This window comes from Emys orbicularis, chromosome 1, assembly GCF_028017835.1.
Source record: "Emys orbicularis isolate rEmyOrb1 chromosome 1, rEmyOrb1.hap1, whole genome shotgun sequence".
Taxonomy (NCBI): Eukaryota; Metazoa; Chordata; order Testudines; family Emydidae; genus Emys; species Emys orbicularis.
Window position 1 is genome coordinate 17,073,574 of NC_088683.1, and position 13,125 is coordinate 17,086,698.

Below are 13,125 nucleotides of genomic sequence, written 5' to 3' on the forward strand. Positions count from 1 at the left end.
AATCCTGGCTCTGTCACAGACTTCCTGAATTACTGCAAGTAAAATTCCCCCTCTGTGCCAGACAGTTTCCCTATCTGTAAATAGGTAACTATGACTCACCCACCTCCCAGAGGCACTATATAGCTTAATTTATAGGTGTTTTTATAACACCTGGATATCACTAAGGCTAGAAGGGGACATAGAAGATAAAGTATTATGACTGTACAATAACTAAAGACCTTTTCTTCAAAACCATGATTATCAGGAGACAAATTTCTAATATTTCTTACTGAAAAACAAGATCAGAAAGGTACAACATGTGGATTTATTTTTCTTAGCATGTTATTCATTACCAGAAGTGTGTGCATTTAATAAAAAGAGTTTGTTTTCTTCACAGCCCAAAATACTAAATCATAAGTTATTTCCATAGCAACAAATTCTGTATTGCACTCCACATCAGAAGGAGATACCATGCTGAGAAGAAGAAAGCTTTATACAAATAATCCTCCCTAATACAGAAAAAACACAGAAAATACCAGCCCAAGCATATAGCGTGATATAAAATGTTCTCATTTTTAAAGTTTCCTCCTCTATGAAAACTCATCTCAATCTGTAAAATAATGTATAGTAGCTTATTGTAAGACACAGCTAGTTGGAGACCTTATTACAAAATTTATGCTCAGCAGGAAAAGCTTAAGGCTAAAAAATATCCATCAGAACTCAAGAGGCCACAATTCTCCATATTCGATACTGCTAAGAAAGGCTTTAAACCTGATTAGATTTTCCCTTGGGGTGGCCCCAAATTATTTGCTCTGATAGTAATCCTTTTCACAGTTCACCTTTATTGCTAACATAAGCCTACAATCCAATTTGTATAATACTATTTAAGTAAAAAATTGGATTTTTGTTTTTACTGTAAGACAGTACTAGAGCTTGTAGTGGCTACATCTACTTAATCTGCTATATTTCCAATTCATGAGATGTTTCAAATGCTTCTCTGCCATCTGCAACTTCCCACATCAAGGCCCCCCTGTGTATAACAAGGGAAAATTACTCACCTGCAATTCTGAGCAGATTTTAACCACGGTTTCTGAAATGGTGAACATGGGTTGTCCTTGGCAATGCTTACAGTGAAACCACATTTAGTACTGATACAGCATGTGTTACCAGTGGGAACAGCTAACAATGGGGAATTTTTGTAGCACAGACAAGACCAAAGGTGAGCAATCAAGAAAGAACCTTGGGCAAAAGGTGTATTTTATTTATCTTGACTTGTAAACTTGTACTAACTACAAGTGATGCAACACAGCAAGAGAAATGTCTTTAAAAGGATAAAAGACCCATTTTGTTTTCCAAGCACATATACCAGATTGGGCAAGTGGACACATTTTACTGCTGAGCATAAGATACAGAAAAGTAATCATACTATGCAAATACATTATTTTTTAAATTAATGGATCAGGGCTTGAACTGGAATCACATACAGGTTATAGCAAATACCTGCTTACTCCAACTGACAATTATGTTTACCCACTGTGATAATCTGCTACAGACACCCCAAAGGGAGAACAGAAGTTTTAAACCCTAGAAATGAACAGCTGAACCAACCAGTAACACTGTATTATTATACTATAAAAGTGTATCAAGTAAGGTCTTTTACAAAAGTTTGTAATGTTCTGAACTTGATGGTCATTATGAGATATATATATATATACACACACTGTGGTTATGAATCTATGTATTTATGCATACAGAAAACTGTTCGTAATCTGTACTACAATTTCAACTATACCTCACAGCAAGGAGAGGCACCTCCAGTTGTTTACACAAAACCAGTTCCAAGTAATGATCCTGGTCCAGCCAGGAAGAGACAATGGTGGACCATGAAAGTTAATGGAAAGACATTGAGACATCCCAGCTCTCAAATTAACAGAGGATTTCCACACACTGAATACACATGAGTCACCATGGACTAAGGGGGGGGAAAAAAAAAAAAAAAAAAAAAGCATTTTAAAAGCAAATTTGTGTCTGAGATTTGGCATCCAGAACCTGAGGGACAGTCTTGAAAGCAGGAGGCTCTCTGTGAAGGATGGATCCCAACTATGTCTAGAGGGTACGCTGGGAAAAACTGTTCAAAGGCAATAGGTAACTTGTATTAGAAAAGGGATTTTATCTAACATAGATGTGTAAATCTGAAGTTACTTCTTTATGTTTATTTTCTGTGTAACTTGTATATAACTTCCCTTACTATTTCATCTTTGAATCTGTGTGTTTTCTATTAAATAAACTTGTTTATTTTTACCAAGCAGGTCTGTGGTGTGTTAACTGTGTGCAGTGTGGGTGCGAAAGTGAGCTGGTAACTGGAGGGCTGACTGCACACCTTCAGGAGTTATGCACCAGAAGGGAAAAGTCAGAGTGTCTGATAGTTAAGAACTCGGAGGATGGACGTGAGGAGACTCAAGCCTGGAAGGACTGTTGATGTCACCCTGCAAGGAAACTAAGCTGGTGGAAGCCAGGGTGAGACCTTGTACTTGTGGGCAGGCTACTGATGTCAGGGATCTGAAACAAATCTGCACAGCATAAAGGCACCCAAGGTTATGGGGAAGGCAGTGACAGAACTCCTTATCTGTTTGGGCGATACCCAAAACATCGCACTCACTCACTCACACCCCCTTCCTTTCACTTCTGCATCCCTACAACAAGGGGCATCAAATTCAAAGCTGCAACTGCATGAAAGGCTCAACAGGCAGCAGCACTTTGACTCCAGTTCTCATTGTTGGGCACTCAATGGAGAAAGTCACCAGCGACCCTAAACTCTGGCGACTGAGTGGATGGACAGCCAGGAAAAGGAGAAGGCCCTGCTTTCCTCTGCAAAATAGTAGATGGGATAAGAGGTGCAGGAGAAATCGAGAACTATCCCCTTGGTCTAAGGAGCTAAAACCCTGGACTGAAAACCCTGAAAAGACAGTGCCTTTAGAGTACTAAACTTCTTTAGAGATAGTAATATGTTTTGTTAGCCTATTCACTGGACAATTTAACAGTCTTTTTGATAAGTTAATGCTGAACAAACAAATCTGTTGTAGTTTAGAATAGTAGATAAAAGTTTCAGTCTGAAAACATGCAGTTATGTTACCCATTGGTTTAAACCTTTCACTTGTATTAAAATTAAACTGAAATACATCTACTTCTCCCATAACTCAGATGCATAGATCTGAAGGCTAGAAGGAATCATTATAACATGTAGTCTAACCTCCTATATAAACAAAGGCAAACTCGCAACTCGCTCTATCTGCCCTCTATCTGCTTGCCCAGCTCCTGCCTTCAATCTTATTTCCTCCTACTGATTATTTTTGTCATTGAATCTTTCTTTATATCATGTTCAACTTAGTTATTTGGTCTCTTTAACCAGACCTTAAAATTGTTCTCCAGACCTGAAATCTTGGCATCATCTTAGAACTCAAAATTACAGACCAGAAACATGGAAGAAAAAAGTTAATCTCTCTCTATTTCTAGGTCATTGCCAGCGTTTGTCCTCACATCAACACTGTCTCTGGTGACATCTCTTTTCATGCTTTAAGTATATCCATTTCAACAACTGCAATTCCCTCTTTCACAATCTTCATTAATCCTTTTCTCTTAAATTTAAGAGTTCAGATTTTGTTACTCTATTAAATAAGACTATCACTTCCACAACCTTCTTCCACTCCAATTAACAAGTTGCTCTCCTTGTTAATGAACTCTGAACTAACTTATTCCAAACTACTTCTCAACTCCTAGCTACTGGCTCCCCAGGCCACTCACTCTAATTCCTCCAGTCTCATCCTCTGACTTCTCCCCATGACTCTGTATTGTCACTTTTAACTAAAATGTAATCCCCTTTTCTTCCAATAAACTAAATTCTCTGTAAGTCTTTCCTGTAAATCACAAGGATATTTATAAGTAAACTGGAGTTCTCCAATAAACATGATATTCAGAAAGCCACCATCCTTGCACGTGAAATATGAAAACACAGCCAGCACTGAACAGGTTGTATAGGTCAAAAAGGCATTGAGGTCTACACTGTAACACTGGGCAGTGCTAAGTGTTTGTGTCAGCACATCATCATAAAAGATACAGACACTAAAGTGGAACTGTTGTGTGCCAAAGGAGTCAGACTAATGTAACAGTGTTAAAGTTTGAGAAACTTGTCTATCTCCACTATGGCTTCAAGAGTAAGCTACAAACACATTCCAGTATCTCTGAAAGAAAAGTGCTGTCCTAAAAACAGCATGTGCTGGGCTGTAAAGATTTCTCGACAGTACTTAAACTCTACTTTTAAAAGTTAGTCTCTGCTCTGATGCATAGAAATTTGTAGGGCCCTAGAATTGCTCTAAACAGCAATTAAATTTTAAGCTATACATAAAACCAAAATTATCCAAGAAAACATGTTTCAACAGCAGTTCAACAAAGAACTACAGCAAACACACAGGAAAAAAAACAGAATGGAAATGGAGCCTGCATTTCTCACTTTGTAGATACAATCTCTGCATCCTAGAGATCTTCAGTCAAGTGACTTTGGTAAGATTCTAACTGCTTCTTAAGGTACGTCTACACTACCTACCGGATTGGCAGGTAGTGATCGATCCCCGATCGCTCTGCCATCAACTCCTGTACTCCACCGCGGCAAAAGGCAGAAGCGGAGTCGATCGGGGAGCAGCGGCAGTCGACCCCGCACTGTGAGGATGCGAGATAAGTCGACCTAAGATACGTCGACTTCAGCTACGCTATTCTCGTTGCTGAAGTTGCGTATCTTAGGTCGATCGCCTCCCCCCAGTGTAGACCAGGCCTAAGAGTCCAAGGTCTGAACAGCTCAGCACTCAGTTCTAAAAGTAGGAGCTTGTGGAAGCAATATCATATGGGAAAACTTTCCTTTTTGCTTTAGATCACAATAAATTAATTCTAAAGATTTTTGTGGTGTTTTATATGAAAAACACTATTTATAAACTGTTATTTTAGTAGGGGATAAAATCGAATTAAAGTTTGCATTAGTTGATGTTACGGTCGTTATGGCCATTATTGCCAGGTTGTATGACAAAACTGCAAAACAAAGAAAAGAGAATGATGACAGTTGAATTCAGTACATGATTTTCTACCACAAAACGGCTATAGTTTATCTTACCAAAAGAACGCTTGTTCTTAAGTGAGACTCTGGTGATCTAAATAGGAATCTTCCACACGTTTCCAGCAGAGTACATGCCATTTCAATATGGTGATGAGAAAAGTCTGACAGAAGCATCTGTGTAAATATACACACAGTCACCACATTTTGAACCTCTTTTTCCACTCATAAGAACACTAATAAATATGATTTTATTAACTAGATAGTTATTATTAAAACTGTTTTAAAAAACGGAAATGATATTTCATCTCAATTTGAGTGCTAAGATACTGGCACGGTTCTCATGCCATTTCATTATGAAACTTCCTTTTAATAAGAAAGTAATATTGTGTAAAGTGGTGGTTTAGGTTCTATAGGATTTGTACATTTAAAAAATAGGATGTTTACAAAACCTACTATAGAAAACTCACAACTTTAAAAAAAAAAAAGAATGCACACTTTTTAAAAATAATTCATACCTGCTTTAAAATTTGCTCTGCTAGATTGGAAAACCAACACTTAATATTGTACAAGCACATGATTAACCAAAAGTGAAATTAACTAATCTAGTTTTATTGTTCAAGCTGAGCAACAGATACAAAGAATAGGACTTCGCATTTTATAGTGCTATCCAGATACTCACCAGCTACTAGAGAAACTGCATAAATGATTAGTTTATCTGATTTTTAAAATTCAGTTTTAGTAACTAACTAAATCTAAAAATTACCACCACCACCACAAGCTACTTGAAAACATATTTATCTACAATGTCCTATTATAAACATCTTATTTTATTTTAAAAATCTGAGTTAAAATCAATTGTGAAGAAAAGATAAACAGTCAGACTTAACCTTAATACCACATAGGCATCTGGGACTAATCAGCTGGAGCTCAATGTTCTGAGATGATTTACTTCTTCCTCAATAAATGGTACATGCCTGCCTACTGAGGTGGCATAGCAGCCTCTCTTTTATAGTATCAGAGGGGTAGCCGTGTTAGTCTGAATCTGTAAAAAGCAACAGAGGGTCCTGTGGCACCTTTAAGACTAACAGAAGTATTGGGAGCATAAGCTTTCGTGGGTAAGAACCTCACTTCTTCAGATGCAAGTAATGGAAATCTCCAGAGGCAGGTATAATATTATGGCCATTATTGCCAGGTTATACCTGCCTCTGGAGATTTCCATTACTTGCATCTGAAGAAGTGAGGTTCTTACCCACGAAAGCTTATGCTCCCAATACTTCTGTTAGTCTTAAAGGTGCCACAGGACTCTCTTTTATAGTCACTGAAAAGTTTCCTTTTTATTGGAGAAGTAATAAGAAACAAAGTAATAACAAAAAGCTCATTTCCAGCTCTGCAAGGAAGTTTGGATGGATGATTAGGGATTGCTTACAACTACCTTCTGAGAAAAACAATTAGCAGCAAGTCATTTTCTCATATCCCAATAGGGAAGTATATTGTAATAGATTTTTTACTATGGGAGATTAGAAACATCCCTGGAGTGTTTTAAAGTGACTGTAAAACAAACCTTTTTTTTTTTTTTTTTTTAAACCAAAAGTAACAAGAAAATCAAGGTTCCAATATTTTATGCAACAACAACAAAATCTTTAACAATAGAAAGATGGGAGTGGGAAGATGATCTTATGCATTACAAACAAGTATTGTACTTTTCTAACTACATGTCTCACCAACACTAACCTTTAAACAATGCAGGGTGTCATTTTTGGAGAACATCTTAAACTTGGCAAGCTCTCCAATAAATCTCACAGTTTTATTTTTTGTTTCAATATTGATCTGGTCCTTTTTTCTCACCTAAATAAAGAGGGAAATATAAATGCATTTAATTTTAGGGTCTCAGAAATATGTACCTTTTATGTATTTCTAATATATTTCCATTCATTTAGCATACTTGTTAAGGCTGAGAGTTCAGAAAGTTGGAAATTTCCAGTCTGATTCCCCCCCGACTATGTCTTCACCTATCTCTTGCTCTCCACCTTCCCCCTCTAATTTGGCTACTCCACTCAAACTTCCTCCATTCCCCTGATTTGGCTAACACTACAACTTCCCCCTCTTCCCGCCTCCCATCATCTCTGCTCTGGCTCTTCAGTGTCTCCATCTCTGAACTTTCTTCCTGCCTAGAACATGGTCCCCCAAAATACTGATAGCCTTAGAAACGTGGCTAGTGTGACACTCTACATCACCCTGCCCAATATCACTGTAGCATGCTATAGGTGGAGTCTATAGTTAGTGTTCTGAAGGGAGCAGCCAAAATCAGGAGTCTTCAAACCAAATTGGGAGAGTTAACAGGACTGTCTTAACCAAAGTGATGACCGTTTCATTAAAAGAAATTTTTAAAATGTACTGATGGACACTAATCAAAATATTATTTAATAAAATGCAAATAATGGAATTCTCCCTACACTCAAACTGATGCTTTGGCTTTAGCATAAACAATAATTAACTTAAGTTAATTTTAAAAAACTACTATACATTTAAATAATCCATGTATTTGTTCTGTTAACTGATGCCACTAGAAAGATTTTGAGAGATCCATAATAAAGTTCAGGGGGAAACATTGAAAAAATAGCAGTTGTCCATCATAATTTTATAATCAAATTTAAATATAGTGCAGGAAACAAGACTGAAAAATAACTGTGAAGAACTATGTTCTCAGATTTCTAACCTTCTTACATTCCAATATTTATCTTTCTTGACATTTTCCAAGATGGATGTAGTAGGACTGAAAACACAATATATAGCAGACATCTTTTTGTAAACAAACAAACTGCTATTAATACAGGTCAATGTCAATTTTAACTGTGAACTATAAATTCTATTCTATAACATTATTTCTAGTTTTTGCAGCTTCTGCCCTAGCTTTTATGTAATTTCTAAGTCATGCTACCATCTGAACTAAGTTTAATTGTGGTTTAACATTGGAGCTTGAAGAAGACACTATATGAACGTGTATAAATAAATGACATGCAGTCTGACAAAAAGGTTATTCAATGTACAAATGAATCCAACATACTATAACAAAGCAATATGATTAGAAAATAAGACTTCTGAGCTACCTGACTATTCTGTTATGTTTGAGTCAGCATTTGCTTTAGTGAAAATAATATAACTTATAACAAGCATTTTTTTTTTTTTTCAAAAGATGGTATATCAGATTTCTTAATCTGTATGCAGTAAAACAAACCAAACATACATGAAATCTGAAATCCCCTTTCAGCATGGAACAAAGATCCTCTGCTACATCAGACATACAGGGATGCAATGTGGCAACCAGCCTTGCATAAAATGGTAGCAAATCCAACCTGTAAACAAAAGTTACACACATGTATAAGATGAGAGGACAAAGCACAGATCTAATTCAAGTTATATAAAAATGTATTTATGCCCACAGATATACATACAACTACCAATTTGTGTGTGGAAAGGACAATGCATGACTATGGGCATATATGTATAGTTACATATACAGTGTATTGGTTATACTTTTACTAGTTATATTGCTACTTCCTTTTACAATATTTGATTTCCTTTAGATATTCCTGCTTTAAGTGCAAAACTCAACTCAACCTTAACTATGGAACGCTGAGCAGAGCTTCTATAGTAATATGTACTGCAATCCTTCATGAATTTCTATATGCAAGAGAAATTCAGAAGGCAATTAAGAAGCCTGTCAGTGTTCTAAATGATAACATTTCCTGCAGGAATGCAGACAACTCCCATAGATAACCAGAAATATGCATTAAGAGGCAAAAAATCCTATACTGTTAAGCAAACTAACATCCGAACAGCTGTAACAGTGCTACTAATTAAAAGAAAGCTCCAGAGAAGGCCGTCATGCATATACTGTAACCAGCTGTGGGGAAAAAACAAGCTAAAATAATGTAGCAGAAATTCACCTTTTTTCAGTCTCAGTATATAAGCATTTATTTTACAAATTGTTAAAAACTCTACCTTATTTCCCTGTAAGTTTTCCTTGACTACATCCCCTCATTACCATTCTCATGTGTTGCTGTCACTATTTTCTCCCCATCTTTTCACTTTTTAATTGTTTTAGTGTACTGTTTATATTTTGATTGATCTTTCTTTTCTCCTTGTTCCTTTCACTTTGAAACACTAAGCTCAGCACTTGATCTGTTTCTAAAAGTTTAACAAGTTCCTGTAAACCCTTTTGAAAAAATAGATGATCTATTCAGTCATATAGTCCCACTTGCAAAGGTAAGCTTTGGAAACCAGAGAATCTGGGAATCACAAAACTATGAAGAGCAACTTCAAAAAACAAAAAAATATCTTCCCCTTATGCCAAACAATTTTAAGATATATTAGGAGCTGAACCTCTAGAACAAGTCCAGTGCTATAGAGTAGCAGTAAAGAAGAGAAGCTGCCTTAAAATCATTTACAGACAAGAGAGGTGAGCGATCGTGAACACAAAACTGATCGTTTTTCAGCACTGCACTTTAAGAAGGCTGGTTCTCCTATACTACTAGAACTGAAGAGAAACACTGTCATTAGATTAAGTTTTAAAATGTGTTATTTTAAGATGTTAAGTAGTTTAAGTGTTTTTAAAATCAACACACATGGAAGGCTCAATCTGCAAGGTGCTGATCACTTTGGCCCTGATCCTGCAAAACTTTTAAGCACATGCTTATATGTTTTACTAAACTGTGGCCAGAGTGCTCAGAACACTGAAGTACTGAGGCCTTAAAAAATAAGGTAATTATGTAATTTAAAACTAATTTACATTTATGTAGCATCTCTCCCCCAAAGGAAGTACTTTACAAATTAAACACCTACAGGAATCATGTCACCACTAAAGTTCAACTATTTCTGGATTAGGGGGCAGCAGCCAGACAGAAAACAAGGGTACATAGCACACGTCGCACAACGAGGGGCGGAGGAGAAACAATGCACAATGTCTCCCAGGAAAATCTTTAAGAGTTATGAAATCTTTAACATCCACATAGAGGAGACAGGAGCTTGCCCATTTAAATTTTCTGCTCAACTGCACAGTAAGTTACACAGCACTCTACACCTCAGAAAGCCAAGCTGACTCTAAATGATGCATAGAAACCCCAGTGAAACATTACAAATACTTAAGTTAAGTGCTTAATGGCTTTTATTCTCCCTCTTGTTAACCAATAACCTAACTACTATTTACATTTTAAAAGCTTACTGGGATAGGTAGTCAAGGATACTAGGCACAGCTAATTAATACCATATTATCAACATTATCCATTAACTCCATGTGAAGTCTGAAATACTCCAAAAAAGAAATGCTTTTGCTGGTTTCTGTTTTATTTGAGGTTATTGTTTTTCCTAGCTGCTCAATTCCTCTTTCTTAAAAGGAAAAACATGAAGTTTTGTTTAGATCTAAAGTACTTGAATGTTAAGAGCTATTAATTAATTTTATCTCCTTAAACCCAACATACTTGAGGAAAATTAAGCCTTAGAGCAGGGGGTCCCAACCTTTTTCTTTCTGAGTCCCCCCCTCACCCCCCCCCATGCAATAAAAACTCCATGGCCCAGCTGTGCCACAACAGCTGTTTTTTCTGCATATAAAAGCCAGGGGTAGCATTAAGGGGTAGCAAGCAGGTCAGTTGCTCTGGGCCCCACAACACAGGGGCACCACAAAGCTAAGTTGCTCAGGCTTCAGCTTCAGCCCTGGGTGGTGGGGCTCAGAGTCCTGGGCTGCAGTCCCTTGCTGCAGGGCTTTGACTTTCTGCACTGGGCCCTAGAGTCTAATGTTGGCCATGCTTGGCGGTCCCCCTGAAACCTGCCCGCGGCCCCCTAAGGGACCCCTGCCTTAGAGCACATTACTGCTGTTCCATTGGAGAACACAAAAGGCTTCTTTATAGGGGAAAATACTAAGAGAGTGTGTATTTCCAAATAAGTGAAATATAGTAAAGAAAAGCCTGAGGTCAATTACTGTGAAACTGGCAACCAGCAAGAGATCTTGTCTATTCTATTTCTCACACACACAAATACAAGTTTACAGTGTGCAATAGCACCATCTACTGGTACCTATATTTTGTAAATCCATGCTCTAATTCAAATTGTTTTCATCTGATCATTTTCCCTGTCTCACATAATATCTTCCCTGTTTTGAGGAAGGGGAAGCATATTGAACTGGTCCTCTATTTCCTCTTTCACTCACTAAGCTCTGGCCTCATGGGCGAAGCATTCTGTGAAGTCTATCCCCAGTGCTTTGAGCAAGGTCAAACAAAATCACTAATCAGACACACCGTGTTGTTTCATCTCTCCACCTTCTTGGTGCAGGTACTCCAGACTGAATCATATCCTGATTTTGGATCCCTGTGTTACACTGCCATTAGAACATTAAGCTGGCCTGTATTTGTACTTTTTGAGAAATATTTCTGGGATATCTTAGTCCCCTGGGGGGGTTTTAAAATACTGATCTTACAATGTAAAGACCTAGCTCAATTAAAGCTATACATGTGGCTGCTGCAAATCAGGTGTCTTCAAAATTGCAATGTAAAAAACCAAAGATGTTGGGTACTTGGAAAATAGGATTTTGCCAGAGGGGCAGCTTAAGGATGTGTAAATTTAGGTAACACAAGATACAAAATGCCCACCTCGTACTTCAAATCATAATTCAATTAACTAAAATATATTCATAGGATCTAAATAGTTCAGTGCTCTTACCCATACACTGATCAACAGTCACAAAAATATTGACTGGTGATGTCAACTCCTCTCTTACTGCCATCAATCAAGACAGTGGGAATGATCACAACAAATTATGCCACTGACTTTTCATGCTTCTCAACAAGGGTTTTCTTGCCTTAGCAAAAAAGGCTCAATAACCTAAGCAGAGCCCTCAGACAGATTTATCCTGAAATGTAAAGTCCTCAGGAACAGGGATATGCTAACATTCAGTTCAACAAAACTGACCTTGTTACTGATAATGGCAAGCCAAGGAGTTGAAAGAAAGTAAATATAAGGTTTTTTTAGAAGTTTAAATTTAAATAAAACATGCAGAGCTTTCACCTTAGAGTAGAAAACGAATATTTCTTGACTTAAAGTAACTAATGCTCAAAATTTCAATATCATATGGGCAATAGTTTTCACAATCCAGGATGTCATTTTAACCCTAACACATTAAGAAATATTAGACAATGGGAGAACTCAGAACCCATAACAGAAACTTTCATCATCTCTTGTTCTAGAATTCAAAGTCTACCAGAATTTAAAACCTAGAAGGCCATGCAAGTTGGAGAATACCAATAGGATTGCAATATGCAAATAAACCAAAATTAACTGTTTTACTGGACAGATGTAACAATCCAGTTAGCTAACAATAAATTATCCATAACTGTCTTGAAATCAAGGGTAATAGTGTTTTAACTACTGTATAGCTGCTTTGTAAAAAATAAAATTACCCTGGATTAATCTATTGATATTTAGTTTTAAATGGGCACTTTTTAATTACAAGTATGAAAGCTACTTGAATGCTAGCAAGCAAAATCTTGGTTAACTAAGACATTTTGTACTGTTGGGGTCAGAGGCTCAAACTTAAGCTAAAGAATTTAAATGTGCCCCATTCATAAGCAACACACAGTGCAATGCAGTGCTATTCTGACACCAGTTTTCATTCAGTTGAAAAACAAACTGCCTTTTTATTTTTGTGCCAAAACACTCTATCCTAACGAGAGAGTCAGAAAGCCTACAAAGAGCAATACTGAATAATAATTTATGTAAAAAGTTGATGATGGGTGCGGGATACTGTTCACATTAATCGGTAAGTGCACAAATGCAGTGTTTTGCATGCAGTAGCAAAGAGTTCATGGGGGAAGTGGTTGTTTAACAGTTGATACCTATTTGAACAGAAAAACAAAACAAAACAAAAACCAATTTTAAAATAAAAAAACAACCTTTGTCTAACCTTACTGTTTTGGATATCAATGTAATAATTCAGACTATATGACTTGAAATGAGTATAATTATCCATGAAGACTAAATATATTTGAAATACACTG

General features: G+C 36.8%; 1 protein-coding gene across 1 annotated transcript in view; it reads right to left on the reverse strand.

Annotated features, from left to right (window-relative positions):
- The window catches only part of UPF2 (UPF2 regulator of nonsense mediated mRNA decay), a 110,981-nt gene that overhangs the window by 54,895 nt on the left and 42,961 nt on the right, over positions 1–13,125 (reverse strand). Inside the window, exons 9-11 of the mRNA XM_065404731.1 lie at positions 8,325–8,433; positions 6,812–6,925; positions 5,138–5,254 (exon numbers count right to left, since the gene is read on the reverse strand). Coding sequence (XP_065260803.1) covers positions 5,138–5,254; positions 6,812–6,925; positions 8,325–8,433 — 340 coding nt within the window. The remainder of the gene's footprint in view (positions 1–5,137; positions 5,255–6,811; positions 6,926–8,324; positions 8,434–13,125) is intronic.